The sequence below is a fragment of the Geotrypetes seraphini genome, chromosome 2, assembly GCF_902459505.1.
Source record: "Geotrypetes seraphini chromosome 2, aGeoSer1.1, whole genome shotgun sequence".
Classification (NCBI taxonomy): Eukaryota; Metazoa; Chordata; class Amphibia; order Gymnophiona; family Dermophiidae; genus Geotrypetes; species Geotrypetes seraphini.
Genome location: NC_047085.1, coordinates 25,700,668 through 25,716,955, shown reverse-complemented (window position 1 = coordinate 25,716,955; position 16,288 = coordinate 25,700,668). Strand labels below are relative to the sequence as shown.

Genomic DNA, 16,288 nt, shown 5'->3' with positions numbered 1-16,288 from the left:
AATTTAAATTTTTTTTATTTTTTCTTCTTAGCTATTTCTGGGCAAGAATCCAAAGCTTTACCCTGTACTGTGCTTGGGTTCCAACTGCCGAAATATCCGTTAAAACCTACTCCAGCCCATCTACAACCTCCCAGCCATTGAAGCCCTCTCCAGCCTATCCTTCACCAAATGGCCTTATATAGACACAGACCGTGCAATTCTGCCCAATAGTGGCCTTAGTTCAATATTTAATATTATTTTCTGATTCTAAATCTTCTGTGTTCATCCCACGCTTCTTTGAACTCAGTCACAGTTTTACTCTCCACCACCTCTCTCGGGAGCGCATTCCAGGCATCCACCACCCTCTCCGTAAAGTAGAATTTCCTAACATTGCCCCTGAATCTACCACCCCTCAACCTCAAATGATGTCCTCTGGTTTTACCATTTTCCTTTCTCTGGAAAAGATTTTGTTCTACGTTAATACCCTTCAAGTATTTGAACGTCTGAATCATATCTCCCCTGTCCCTCCTTTCCTCTAGGGTATACATATTCAGGGCTTCCAGTCTCTCCTCATACGTCTTCTGGCGCAAGCCTCCTATCATTTTCGTCGCCCTCCTCTGGACCGCCTCAAGTCTTCTTACGTCTTTCGCCAGATACGGTCTCCAAAACTGAACACAATACTCCAAGTGGGGCCTCACCAACGACCTGTACCAGGGCATCAACACCTTCTTCCTTCTATTGACTATGCCTCTCTTTATACAGCCCAGCATCCTTCTGGCAGCAGCTATCGCCTTGTCGCACTGTTTTTTCGCCTATAGATCTTCAGACACTATCACCCCAAGGTTCCTCTCCCAATCCGTGCATATCAGTTTCTCTCCTCCCAGCATATACGGTTCCTTCCTATTATTAATCCCCAAATGCATTACTCTGCATTTCTTTGCATTGAATTTTAGTTGCCAGGCATTAGACCATTCCTCTAACTTTTGCAGATCCTTTTTCATATTTTCCACTCCCTCTTCAGTGTCTACTCTGTTACAAATTTTGGTATCCTTTGCAAAAAGGCACACTTTTCCTTCTAACCCTTCAGCAATGTCACTCACAAACATATTGAACAGGATCGGTCCCAGCACCAAACCCTGAGGGTTAATACAACATGCTTGAGACAATAGTGAAATGACATCCCTAAGGTCATAAGGATTTTGTGCCTTTTTGCCTTACATTTGCCGGAAATTTAGATCTAGCCTTCAGCATTCTGCATGAGAGCACACTTCGTTTTCCTCAAGCAAATCTGATGCGCAAGCCATTTCCATTTCAAACGTTTTCCATAGACATACTGCGTACAAAGCTCTGCGGCCTCGTTGCCAAATAAATGTGCAAATCAGCCCCAGCAGAATCTGGCAGAGAGTGTGCTGACTAGCCCTGAAAGCTGCTGTGCAAGATAAGAGGTTCACCACATTAAGATGTTTTGATATTCTGTTTGAGGGGAAGACATGAAAAGAGCTCCCAGAATTGTGATACACATGCTCCCTCTAGCTGCCAAAATTATAAGTGTCCTCACCACTCTAGCCACTGCCTGTCTTTGGGCTGAAATACGTGGAATCTGGCCACTTCTGAGACTCTGTAACCTGAACAGGTCTGGAAACAAAATACTGGACTAGATGGACCCAGTGATGTAATTCGGGGGAATGGGCGTCGTTTTGGTGGGGGCACCTGCCCTCCTCCCTGCCCCCACTCATGCCCCATGTACCCCTTTAATGTACCAGCGCGAGCAGAAACCCCAACCTGCTGCTCACACCAGCGTCGGCTCTTCCTCTGACATCACTTCCTGGACCTGCGCCTAGGAAGTGGCGTTGGAGGGAGAGCCGACGCCGACAGCAAGTTGGCGATACTGCTCACTCTGGGAATGTTAAAGAGGTGCATGTGCGTGGCAGGAGGGGGCGCCTCTCACTCTCGCTATGCCACTGGATGAACCCTTGGTCTGACCCAAAAGGGCAACTCTTATGCTCATCTCGTTAAAGATTGATAGGCCAGTTACAACAATTTCGTGAAGTCCTAAAAACTTTATTATCTAATATAATAAAACGGTAAGCCGCGCATGCGCACTTCCTATGCATGCGTCCGTTTTCCGTGAGCTGTAGTGACCCATAGGAAGTGCGCATGCGCGGCTTACGGTCTGGCCTCACGCAAGACAAGTGCACATGCGCGCCCTTTCCTGCTCTCCACCTGCGGAGCGGCGGCTGCCGGCCGCTAGCACCCCCTGCCCTCTCCAAGCCGGGACCGCAGCCAGCCAACGATCGCCTCCACAGCGCGGAATTATTTATCTGCCAAGCCCCGCGAGGGGAGGAGGGTGAGGGCTGGGAGCTGTCCCGCTGGCAGCATGGCCCCGATCCCCTTGCACCGCAGCAGTGTCGATAGGGAACAAGTCGACGACTCCCCCCTCCCGCACCAACCGCTGCCGCTCTTGTTTGAAGCGGCCTGATGAGGTTCGCGGCCGGCTGTAGCGAACCTCGCAGGCCGCTCTCCACATGAAGCACGTTCCCTCTGACGCGATCGCTTCAGAAGGAACATGCTATCATACAGACATACAGACATCTACTCTAGCACTCGTTATTGTAACGGGCTTAAACACTAGTTTACACAATACTCGAACAGTTTAACCTAAAGATCCAACAAATTGATTGCTCTACAATACTTATTTTCTCTTATGCTCTTGTTTGGTTTTTTTTTGCTGGTCTTTCATTACTTGTCAACTGAGTCGAGCTTCGCTGGGAGATGACCCGGTATATACATCGAAGACTAGATTAGATTAAAGCTTCCCTCGTTTTTCTTATTCCCATGATGTTGGCCAGACCGTGGCGGCAGCTGAGTTGAGCAGTGGCGCAACAGAGGTTCATGCCTAGAGCATCGGTCACAATCTCGGTGGCTCTATTTTGATTTATTTTGGTCCTATTTGCCCTGCCTACGGGCTTACACTTCTGCTGGTATTTGCCGGCATTGACTTTGGTGTCCCATGATACTGAGCGTGTGTTTCAACTGAGATAGATGACAGGAGCCTATGGGAGACTTTTACAGGTTGTGAGACCTATTCCTACATTTTGCTGAAGTTGTTAGTCACGGGCTTGTGCAAACTGGTTTCAGTTCAGATGCTGAGATGCTAATGTGTGGCATGTGAGTTTGTGGATTTCTTGCTCAAGGACACTAATCAGTGCTGGAAAGACAATGAACAGTGCTAAAAGAAAAAAAAAAAAAAATGCCAGTCAGCAGAACACTCCATCCAGGAAGAACTGATAACGTGATGCCAGGCTAATGCGCTCAGGCACTGCTGTACCCGTGTGAAGAATGGAAACTTCAAGAAGAAGAAAGTTCTAGAAGCTATGCCTGTCCAGGGCCCCCCAGGGAAGAATGGAGGCGTGGACTAGGAGAGGGAGTTAGATAGGCATTTGATTTATCCAATAGGGTGATACATATTCCCAGCCAGGGGAAGAATCTGAGAAAAAGATACTTTCTCTATAAAACCCCCATGCTGTGGCAGAGATTCCTTAGAGAAACTTGCGCCATGCTTACAGAAAGATGCCGGCACTGTTGGTATGAGGTTTTTTTCTCTCCATTGTATATGTCCAAACTGATTTATTTCTGATTTGACAAATGCTGCTATAATACTAATTACTAGAATAAAAAGTTATTTGCTTTGGAATACACAATGTAATCCTGTTGGTTTTCATTTTTATTTTTGGTTTGTTTTTATCACATCGGGCCTGAGGTAAAGTCACTTTACAACTCTGACCTATAAAGCACTCCAGAGAATTGAATTATTATATTAACACAAAACAAAAGCTAAAATATCGTTCTGCTTGTCTGTACTCCTTATTGTCTTTATCCTTTTGCTGAGTTTCGGAGTGTATCGTATGATAGTGAAGCTATTACAGTAGTATCATGGGGCATAAATGTTAAGTTTTGCTCCCATTCTGGTGGAAACAGTTCTCTTACTATATAGATTGCTACTTGATAAAATCTTGATGCAGTGGGTTTTAATTGTTACCCACGAAACGTTGGCCACGTTGGCTTTCTTAGAAACACAAGCGCTGACAAAAAAAAGCTAAGTGATTTTTGAATAGTACTCATCATGTCCTTTGATATAAAGTAAAAAAGACAAAGTTTTGATATAGTAGTCTTTTTAGAGTTGAAAGAGTGCAAATCCACTTAAAAATGAAAATGTGGTAAAACAATATAAAGATTTAAAAAAACGTTTGAATGTGAACTGATAGAGAAAGATAAATAAGGTATTAGAAAAAATTTTTTTAAGTATTAAATTTGAATAAGCTAGAGATTTTGTAAGAAATAAATGGGAATTTGGCCAATGATTGGAGAAAAAGGAGCTAAAACAAACTACGCTGAATATCTCAGTCAGTGACTACGACTACGCGTAGGCTCCGTTACTGAGGCCGATTCCTATATATACATAATAGCATTTGCACTTAAAGACAAGTGGGAAGTGTGTGTTTTATATAATTACTTGATAAAATCATCATATTATAAGATATCGGCACCAATGAATAGCTCTCTTGGCCTTTAAGATATTGTTAAAAACCTACTTTTTTCAATTAGCTTTTGGAACGGACTTTTTTTTTCCAACTGACCATATTCATTAATTAAGAGGTTATCAGGCATCTCTTACACATCAGGATTTAGCTGTTTGTGTGTTAATCTTAATTTTTAATTTTTTGCATAATTGGGATTTCTAGGATTTTCCTATCATTTTATGACGTTCTTTTGTTTTTATTGAATTTTATTGTTGTGTAAAACTGCTGAGAACTGTTGTAAGATTTCGCGAGATATCAAATTTTAATAAACAAATATAAACAGAGAGGGGGAAATTCTGTATAGCAGTGGTTCCCAACCCTGTCCTGGAGGAACACCAGGCCAATTGGGTTTTCAGGCTAGCCCTAATGAATATGCATGAAGCAAATTTGCATGCCTATCACTTCCATCATATGCAAATCTCTCTCATGCATATTCATTAGGGCTAGCCTGAAAACCCGATTGGCCTGGTTTTCTTCCAGGACAATGTTGGGAATCACTGCTGTATAGGATGTCGGTCTCAGCAACTGCCTAAGAAGCGTCTGAGAATTGCACACTGGTGTCCTATACAGAATCTGCCCTAACTGACAGACACCTAACCCCATCTAACCGCTCTGATTCTCTAGCCAGCGCCCATGTCACAGGTGCCAGTTAGAGAATCGCACCTGATCCCTTGCCATCAGTTGATCGCTGTAAGGCAGGGGTAGGGAACTCCAGTCCTCGAGAGCCGTATTCCAGTCGGGTTTTCAGGATTTCCCCAATGCATATGCATGAGATCTATTTGCATGCACTGCTCTCAATGCAGATTCATTCAGGAAATCCTGAAAACCCGACTGGAATATGGCTCTCGGGGACCGGAGTGCCCTACCCCTACTGTAAGGGAATCCCTTTGCCACGATCAGCTGAGCAGCTGCGACAGGGAATCCCCCTGTGAAGTTCCCCAGCAGGAGGGATGCCCACTCCCTCTTGCTGTTGAACCTCCAAACCTCTCTTGAAGCATTCAGGCAGGAGGGATGCCCATTCCCTCCTGCCCCTGAACCCTAAACCCCTCCCACAGCATCCAGGCAAGAGGGATGCCCACTCCTTCCTGCTGAAACCCCCAGGAACTTCCCAACCCCCCCAACTGGCGACATCCCCCTCCAAACCCACCAACCCCTGGCACACCCCCAAACCTGTAGACCCTCCTGGCAACATAAGCACCTTTTCAGCAGAAACCCTGGCCAGAGGGATGCTTTGAGTGGTGGGCCTGCCGGCCAGAGGGTTTAAGCATCCCTTCTGCCGAACTTTCTACTACAGAGGTACAGGGGGGAGGGGTTGAGCGGGTGCCAGAGGAAATTAGGAGTGCTGGAGGGGCCCATAGGTTTGGAGGAGTGTTTGGGGGGTCTTGGGGGGATCTGGAGAGGGTTGCCAGTTGGGGGTGTTGGGTAACTTCCAGGGGGGTCAGGGCTCTGGCAGGAGGGCGTGGGCTTCCCTAATGCTAAGGGACTTCACGGGGGGAGTCCCTGCCGCAGCCGCTCAGCTGATCACGGCATGGGATTTCCCTTACCGTGATCAGCTAATGGCAAGGGATCAGGCGCAATTCTCTAACTGGCACCTGTGACATGGGCGCCAGTTAGTTGGTTAGCAGTTTAAAATTTCAGATTAATTATAGCAGAGAAAGGATAGCCTTTTAGGACATGTTGATTATTAACAAGGCCTGGCCCCGCCCACGTCCAAATGGTCTTGCTCTGGCCGTTTGGGACTTGGACAAAACTTTGTTCGAAAATGTGGTATAAAGATAGATATCCGGATGGTCTAGGCATCTCAATGATTGGATGTCCAGAGAGAGGATTAAAAAAAAAAATAATATATATATATATATTGTTAGACGTATGGTGGCGCCATCCATCCAAATCGGACTTAGATGTATGTTTTGAAAATGCCCCTCAATCTATGCATCTTTGCAAATGAAATGTAAAACAGCAACAATGTTGGCCTCCTATAGGGAATGGAATGCATGGAAAATGATGTATAAAAATAAGAAGCGTGAGCTAATGCTTAGCCGTTGAGCTTTAATGCGATAAGATGTAGAGTGATGTATTTGGGGTGCAGAAATCCAAATAAGAACATAAGTGTTGCCTCTGCTGAGGCAGACCATAGGTCCATCTTGCCCAGCGGTCCGCACCCGTGGCGGTCCATCAGGCCTATTGCCTGAAACAGTGGTCTCTGACTAATTTTATAACTTACCTCTACCTCTATTCTTTTCTGTACCCTTCTATCCCTTTGTCCTCCAGGTACCTATCCAAACCTTCTTTGAAGCCCTGTAGCGTGTTCCTGCTTACTACATCCTCCGGCAGCGCATTCCATGTATCCACCACCCTCTGTGTGAAGAAGAACTTCCTGGCGTTTGTTCTAAACCTCTCCCCCTTTCAATTTCTCTGAGTGCCCCCTTGTACTTGTGGTTCCCCTTAATTTGAAAAGTCTGTCCTGTCTATTTTTTCTATACCCTTCAAGATCTTGAAGGTTTCTATCATGTCTCCTCTAAGTCTCCGCTTTTCCAGGGAGAAAAGCCCCAACTTTTTCAGTCTGTCAGTATATGAGAGGTCCTCCATGCCATACTTATATCCCAGAGCAGTAGGAAACCACCCTGAGGAGGCAAGTCGCACTCACACTACCAAGTCTTAGGTAAGTACCAATGACATCCACATTAATTCAGGGAGAAATATCATTGATAATTTAGGAGCCACACTAACTCATAAAGTAAACTCTTCACAGAAATGGAGGGCTATGTATGTTTATGCGCACAGCCTGGGTAATAAAATTCTAGAATTAGAAACTGAGATAACTAACGCCGATCTTGACGTGATAGCGATATCCGAAACCTGGTTCACGGAATCGCATGGGTGGGATATGGTTATACCAGGGTACAACCTACTTCGTTGCGACCGAGTGGGTAAATTGGGAGGAGGAGTAGCGCTATACACTAAAGAAAGCATCAAAACCACCAGAATCACTGATATAAGATACACCGGGGAATCCCCACGCTGGGTGAATCTGGCCAGAGGGAATGAAAGATGCCTATACCTTGGTGTGATATATAGACCTCCCAGGCAACAGGAGGACAAAGACATGGAATTAATCGAGGACATAGAGAATATCACACTGCGCGGGGATTCTGTAATGCTAGGAGACTTCAACATGCCAGATGCAGATTGGGACACACTCTCCGCGACTACAGGTAGCACCAGAAGAATATTAAACTCCATAAAGGGCGCACGTCTCAAGCAATTGGTATTGGAACCCACCAGGGACAAGGCGTTACTAGACCTGGTTCTCACCAATGGAGATAGCGTCACGGAAGTCTCAGTAGGAGAAACACTGGCCTCCAGCAACCATAATATGGTATGGCTCAACCTCAAGAAAGGATTCCCGAAAACAAACACCACAACAAGGGTTCTCAACTTTAGAGGCACAGACTTTAACCGCATGGGAGATTTCGTTCACGAGGAGCAACATAAACAAGCAAAAACTGATAATGTGGAGGATATGTGGTCGTCTCTGAAGTCCATACTACACGAACATAAGAACATAAGAACATAAGAAATGCCTCTGCTGGGTCAGACCTGAGGTCCATCGTGCCCAGCAGTCCGCTCACGCGGCGGCCCAACAGGTCCAGGACCTGTGCAGTAATCCTCTATCTATACCCCTCTATCCCCTTTTCCAGTAGGAATTTGTCCAATCCTTTCTTGAACCCCAGTACCGTACTCTGCCTTATAACGTCCTCTGGAAGCGCATTCCAGGTGTCCACCACACGTTGGGTAAATAAGAACTTCCTAGCATTTGTTTTGAATCTGTCCCCTTTCAACTTTTCCGAATGCCCTCTTGTTCTCTTATTTTTCGAAAGTTCGAAGAATCTGTCCCTCTCTACTCTCTCTATGCCCTTCATGATCTTGTAAGTCTCTATCATATCCCCTCTAAGTCTCCTCTTCTCCAGGGAAAAGAGACCCAGCTTCTCCAATCTCTCAGAATATGACAGGTTTTCCATACCTATTATCAGACGTGTTGCTCTCCTTTGAACCCTCTCGACTAATGCCATATCCTTCTTAAGATACGGCGACCAATATTGGACGAAGTACGAAGCAACAGACCGATACATAAAGACTGTAAGTAAACGCAGGAGAAACAAAAGACCCCAATGGTTCAGTAAAGAAATTTCAGACCTAGTTAAACAGAAAAAAGACGCATTTTTCGCCTACAAACATTTAGGCAGAGAGGGGGCAAAAGAGGACTATCTAGACAGACCTAAAGCTGTCAAAACAGCAGTCAGAGAGGCCAAACTCCGAATGGAGGAAGAGCTAGCACGGAAAATTAAGAAAGGGGATAAATCTTTCTTCAGCTATATTAGCGACAGAAAAAGAAACAAAGATGGGATAGTACACTTGAAGCAATCGGACGGTAACTTTGCAGAATCAGACTCTAAGAAGGCAGAATTACTAAACCAAAACTTCTGTTCAGTGTTCACCCGCGAAGCGCCGGGAGCTGGTCCACAGCTGCAGACGGGAGATAACCGGAAAGACCCGTTTCAAGATTTCGAATTTACGCCCAGTAGTGTCTATAGCAAACTATCAAGACTCAAAGTAAATAAAGCCATGGGACCAGATAACCTACACCCCAGAATGCTCAGGGAGTTAAGGGAAGTCCTGGCAGAACCATTATCTGTTCTTTTCAATCTTTCCCTAAGCACAGGAAGGGTCCCATTGGACTGGAAAACCGCCAATGTAATCCCACTCCACAAAAAGGGCTGCAGGACAGAGACAGCAAACTACAGACCAGTGAGTCTCACGTCTATAGTGTGTAAACTGATGGAAACACTGATCAAACAGAATCTTGACACAATCCTAGATGAAGAAAAACTGCGTGATCCATACCAACACGGGTTCACCCAGGGCAGATCCTGCCAATCTAATCTGATTAGCTTTTTTGACTGGGTTACTAGACAACTGGACGCCGGAGAATCACTGGACGTGGTATATTTGGACTTCAGTAAGGCATTTGATAGCGTCCCTCATCGAAGATTGCTGAACAAGCTGAAATCGATAGGATTAGGAAACACTCTAACTACATGGATTGGGGATTGGCTGAGCAGTAGACTTCAGAGGGTGGTGGTGAACGGTACCCCATCCGAAGCATCGGACGTGATCAGTGAAGTGCCGCAGGGATCGGTCCTGGGCCCGATTCTATTCAACTTATTCATAAGAGATATGACGCAAGGACTTAGAGGAAGGGTATCACTGTTCGCTGACGACGCCAAACTTTGCAACATAGTAGGCAGATGCTTATTACCTGATAATATGACACACGACCTACTGCTACTGGAACAATGGTCAAATACTTGGCAGCTAAGCTTCAATGCTAAAAAAAATGCAAGGCAATGCACCTGGGCAAAAGAAACCCGCGTAGAACTTATGTACTAAATGGTGAGACCTTGATCAGGACCACGGCGGAACGCGATCTAGGGGTGATCATTAGCGAGGACATGAAGGTTGCCAATCAAGTGGAGAAGGCTTTCTCCAGGGCAAGACAAATGATGGGGTGTATCCGCAGAAGTTTCGTCAGCAGGAGACCTGAAGTTATGATGCCGTTGTACAGAGCCATGGTGAGGCCCCACTTGGAGTACTGTGTTCAGTTTTGGAGACCACACTACCGAAAGGACGTACTGAGGATCGAGTCGGTTCAGCGAACGGCCACCAGGATGGTCATGGGGCTCAAGGATCTCACGTATGAAGAAAGACTAAAGAAATTGCGGCTGTACTCACTTGAGGAAAGAAGAGAACGGGGAGATATGATTGAAACGTATAAGTACATCACGGGACGCATTGAGTCAGAAGATGATATCTTCTGGCTCATAGGACCCTCAACCACCAGAGGGTACCCGCTGAAAATCAGGGGAGGGAAGTTTCATGGCGACTCCAGGAAGTACTTCTTCACCGAAAGAGTGGTGGATCATTGGAACAGACTCCCACTCCAGGTGATAACGGCCAGCAGCGTGACGGATTTTAAGAAAAAATGGGATACTCACGTGGGATCTTTAAGGGAGTAAATTCAGGGGGGGGGATACTTGGAATGGGCAGACTTGGTGGGCTATAGCCCTTTTCTGCCGCTTTTTTCTATGTTTCTATGTTTATTAGTTTAGTTGCTCTTCTCTGGACTTTCTCAAGTACCGCCATGTCCTTCTTGAGGTGCGGCAACCAGTACTGGACACAGTACTCCAGGTGCGGTCGCACCATTGCACGATACAGTGGCAGGATGACTTCCTTCGTCCTGGTCGTGATACCCTTTTTAATGATACCCAACATTTTGTTTGCTTTCCTTGAGGCTGAGGTGCACTGCATGTAATAGGGGCAAGAGACTGATGGAAATGGGCCAGGAAAGAGACCTCAAGGTATCAGACCTTGAGGAGCTCAAGGGAGGAGTGACCTAGTGGTTAGAGCTACGGCCTCAGCACCCTGATTGTTGTGGGTTTGAGTCCAGCCCAGCTCCTTGTGACCCCAGGCAAGTCACTTTATCCTCTGATGCTTCAGGTATGTTAGGTAGACCAATGGTCCCCCCAACCCTGTCCTGGAGGACCACCAGGCCAGTCGGGTTTATGGGACAGCCCTAATGAATATGCATGGGGCAGATTTGCATGCCTGTCACCTCCATTATATGCAAATCTCTCTCATGCATATTCATTAGGGCTATCCCAAAAACCTGACTGGCCTGGTGGTAGGGTTGGGGACCACTGAGGTGGACTGAACTCATGTCAGTACATGTTAAACTGGCTACTGGTCTCCAGTCAAACAGAACAGTAAACGTCACTGTTCTTAGAGGTTCTATTCACTGAACGGTAAAATTTAAGATAAGATGATCCACCTTTTGCATTACAAGGTGTGTAGCAAAATCCTGTTTCGGGTTTTGCTGTTTCATTTGTTTTAGTGAGGAATAATCATTTAGGTAAAAGTAATAAAAAATTGGTGAAATGATTACTTCTATAAAAGTAACAAATATTTCCTGTACTTCCTTAAAAGTAAAAGTGACGAAACCTTTACTTACGGACAGTAACTCGTTCCATTTACTTAGTTATTATACAACACTACTTCTCTTTTTCTCTTTTTCCAAATACACCAGATGAACAGGCACAGTGTCCACCGTTGAAATGTGGTACGTTCCAGCAACAGCCTGAGACTATGACACCAAGAAAACTGATGGGGCTACCAGAGGTCCGTACGGTTCATAGACAAAACCGCCGAAGACAAAGGCGCGCGCCAACAACTGAGCGCAAGACGGAAGCGCGCGCCGATGAAAAAAATTGTTTTTAGGGGCTCCGACGGGGGGGGGGGGGGTTTGATGGGGAAACCCCCCCCACTTTACTTAATACAGATCGCGGCAGCGTTGTGTGGGGTTTGGGGGGTTGTAACCGCCCTCATTATACTGGAAACTTAACTGTTTCCCTGTTTTTTAGGGAAAAAGTGAAGTTTTCAGTAAAATGTGGGGGGTTACAACCCCCCAAGCCCCCACAACGCGGCGCGATCTGTATAAAGTAAACACCCCCCCCCGTTGGAGCCCTTTAAAACAGTCATTTTCTTCGCTGTGCGCCTCCGCGTTGCGCTCAGTTGTCTGCACGCGCCTTTGTCCCGGCGCGCTTTTGACCTGACACCGGTCCGTACGGCAGCTTATAGTGAGCCAAGGGTCTTTAGTAGCTAACCCCCAGTGTTCAAGAAGTCATTATAGCCAAATATTTTAGAGTAATACTTACAGGTAACCCTTGGGGCCCTTCTCTGCCTGGAAGTCCAAGTTCTCCTGCTGGCCCCTAATCAGAAGAAACAATTCTTTGTTGGAAAGATCTTCCCGTTTGACAATTTTATTTTGATATTGCTGATTTAAGTCTGTTTTATACTGATAGTTGAAAATTGCCATGTGTACACGGAAGGAAAAGCTGTTAAAACTGATCTTTATAAAAACACAGTTAATACCTGAGCTGACATAAGTATAACAAATAAGGATGATAGCTTTCAAAGCTATCGCCTCACATAAACAGTAATTTACTGTAGCATGCATACATTGTCCTTCTGAAAACTGCCCTCCCCTCAATACAATTCATAATCTTCATGGTGTTCATACAGTGTGTATATTTCAGTTGCATTTAGGATAGGCATTGCTGGACATACATTTTGGGTTTTATTGTAAAAAGCCTCAAGGAGATTGTACAGGTAGATTATTCATGGAAAAGAACACTTGTAGATGTGAAAACTACAAAGACTAGGGGACGCTCAATGAAATTACACGTACATACAGTGGTACCTCGGTTTACGAGTGCACCAGTTTGCGAGTGTTTTGCAAGACGAGCAAAACATTCGCAAACTTGGTGCCTCATAAACTGAGCTTACCTCGCAGTACGAGTGCTCCCCCCCCCCCGCGATCCGGCATCCCCCCCAGCGATCCGGCATCCCCCCCCGCTCGCATTGCCCCCCTCCACCGCGATCCTACTTCCCCCCCCCCCGAGCAGTCAATGACACCCTTTACCCAACTTGGCACCAGTGCCGGTGCCCGAAGATCCTCCCTCTTCTGGCACAGCTGGGCTGGGCGGTGCGTTGGAGATCCTCCTTCTTCTGGGCTGGGCTGGGCTGGACTGGCTTTGAGCATTTGCGCATGCTCAAAGCCTTCTGGTTTCGCTCTCAATCTACGGTGCCTAATGCCACATCCGGTGTTAGCCACGCCCATGATTTTGATGCCTTTTATTTAGGCGTCAGTATGCGCTTTAGTGCTTTTTGCCATTTTAAATGACACTGTCGATTAACTCGGGCATCGGTAGCGCTCCTATAGGTGCCTAGGTTTAGGCGCTGTTTATAGAATTTCCCCCTTGATGTATCTAATTCATAACCCAGTCGATATTCAAGATGATTTAAGTGGGCAGGAAAGCCTGCTTAAATTGCACTGACCAGCCATTTCTAAGTGGACCAGAGAGAGATGTACTGAGGGAGGAGTTATGTGGGTACCAGTAGTGCTGGTTCCCGTATAGCTAAGTGACCAAAGAGGACAAATAAATAAGAGTCCTAACTTTGGCTGCTTAGCTATGTGCGTGCCAGCACTGAATACTGGATGGCATGCACATAGCTGTCAGTCATGGCCTGGTGCACTTCTGATCCCCTTTCCCACCTCTCTTCCCAAGCACCTCTAATACCCACCTCCCATCCCTACCCCAAGCTCCAGAAGGTTCCCTTGGTCTAGTGATCTTTGGAGTAGAATTGAACCCAATTTGTTCCTGTAAAACTCATGATTCCTAAAGGAAAATGGCCACCATGTCCTTGCCTGGGTCACTTTTATACCATAAGAACATAACATAAGAATAACTTTACTGGGTCAGACCAGTGGTCCATCTGCCTCAGTAGCCTGTTCTCACAGTAGCTAATCCAGGTCACTACCAAAGAGTAGCAACATTCCATGCTACCGATCCAGGGCAAGCAGTAGCTTCTCCCATGTCTTTCTCAATAACAGACTAGGGACTTTTCCTCCAGGAACTTGTGCAAACCTTTCTTAAAACCAGCTACGCTATCCACTGTTACCACAATCTCTGGCAACGCGTTTGCAGAGCTTCACTGTTCTCTGAGTGAAAAAAAAAATATTTCCTGCTATTGGTTTTAAAAGTATTTCCCTGTAACTTCATCGAGGGTCCCCAAGCCTTTGTAATTTTTGATGGAGTAAAATATCGGTCCACTTGTACCCGTTCTACACCACTCAGGATTTTGTAGACTTCAGTCCTAACATTAACATATCAGAGATGCATAAAAACAAGACAGTGAAGACAATTTGCAAATCTATGCTCAGTCAAACATGTTTTGCTTCACCAAAGAAGCAGCCGGCGAATGGCTTTTTTAGCTTCTTTTCTAACATTTGGGGCGAACATCTTATTTCAGAATGATGACTTACTGGTTCCCCAGGAGGCCCATGTTTGCCATCTTTGCCATCCTTTCCGGCAATGCCCTGTAAGTGAAACACACGCATATTAGCTTTTCTTAGAAGAATGTACAATATCCCTCTCTTTGTATGATCTGAGTAAATCTATATTATGACTGTTAATAATAAAAAATGTAAATTTCGTTTTATCTATGTATGCATTTTCCTAAAATGGCAAGAACCCCCCCTTCAAATTTCACATTTGTTCATATGTGGTTAATAATGTGCACTCTTCTGAAAAGGATGCCTGGTCTCAAAAGCCAACGGGCGTCCTATACAGAATTGTGCTTAAGCCCGCCTTAAAAGAACCCGATTCCCTAACAGACATCCATGTTACAGACGCCGGTTAGAGAATCAGGTTGCCGCTGAGCTTATCATGGCAAGGGATCTCCCTGCCGTGATAAGTTTAGCGGCAACCCATCCCCATCCCTGCAAAGACTACCGGCAGGAGGGATGGCAGAACCCCCACCCTCCTACGTAGATACCCCAGGCCACCCTCCCCAGTCCCCCCTCCACCCCAACCCAGGACCCCTGCAACTCCACTAGAACCCCTTCTAACCTCACCTGACCCCTCCGGACCCTCCTCTAACCTTTTTTGTTGGCCGACCGGATGGGTCCTCCCTCTGTCTGGCCCGCCTCCGTCTGAATGGTGGGCCTGCCTCTTCCCAGTGCATTGTGGGATATACTGGGGAGGGGCCTAATTGGCCCAGGTGCCATAGTGGGGGTGCTGAGTCCGGGTGGGGGTGGAGGAGGGGTCCTGGGGTTGACCTAGACTCTCTAAGGAAGGGAGTGGGGGGTTCCTGCAGGAGAGATTGGGCATCCTTCTTGTTGGTGATCTATGGGGAAGTGGGGGGGAGGGGTTCCAGGCAGGAGTGACTGGGCATCCCTCCTGCTGCATTTGTTAGGGAGGGGGTTGCCGGGCATGAGGAACTGGGCATCACTCTGGCCGCTAAACTTATCGCAACAGGGAGATCCCTTGCTGTGATAAGCTCAGTGGCCACACCTACATACAATGTAGGCTAGCATTTTGTTGGACAACATTGTAAGGTGAGCAACTTCCTCCTTAACCTCTTCTAATTTCTGTGAGTTGTCTGTTACTATCTCTTTAATCCCACGAAGCTCAACTAGAATTTCACTGCTGTCTTTATCTTCCCTCGGTAACAGAATTTTTGAGGGATTGCCGGCTCTGGTTTGGATCTTTTTGCATTTCCTGATGCCGTACAAGTAGCATCAACCTTTGTCTGCTTTCCCGATGCCATATTGTTATCAACTTACTCGTTTTTAAAGAAAAGAAAATTCTTTGAAGCTTATTTTTACTTTAATAAAGCCTGTCACCGCGGAGCTTAACTCTCACCCGACCATTCCAATGCATCTCCAAGCCACGCCCCCCTGTAATTTTTATTTTTGTTGTTTCAGGGACAACGTCATCAATAGTGCACGCTTGCCAGAAAGCGTGAAGAGCGTGCACTGTTTTTCAATAGTGCACAAACCAAATGATAGGAAAACCCCCGCAATTTCACATTTCATTCTGTCATTTCAGGCAGAAAACGACGTAGGAATGATACTGACATTTCCCGTGTTGTTTCAAACAAATGCACATCCCTCAAGAAAAGTGCAAAGTTGCTGATGTGCATGAACTTTGGAAGTCCAGGATCGTTATGAGAACATTTGTTTACCTGTCAAACTGAATGATAATCTGCATCGTGTGGCATATCTTAGTGTTATACAGCACCATATGTGTCATGAAGCTTATTACAGA

General features: G+C 46.0%; 1 protein-coding gene across 3 annotated transcripts in view; it reads right to left on the bottom strand.

Annotated features, from left to right (window-relative positions):
• COL22A1 (collagen type XXII alpha 1 chain) overlaps positions 1–16,288 on the bottom strand; it is a 766,089-nt gene that overhangs the window by 69,127 nt on the left and 680,674 nt on the right. For all 3 annotated transcript variants that reach the window (XM_033933743.1, XM_033933744.1, XM_033933745.1), the window contains exons 50-51: positions 14,503–14,556; positions 12,332–12,385 (exon numbers count right to left, since the gene is read on the bottom strand). In XM_033933743.1, coding sequence (XP_033789634.1) covers positions 12,332–12,385; positions 14,503–14,556 — 108 coding nt within the window. The remainder of the gene's footprint in view (positions 1–12,331; positions 12,386–14,502; positions 14,557–16,288) is intronic.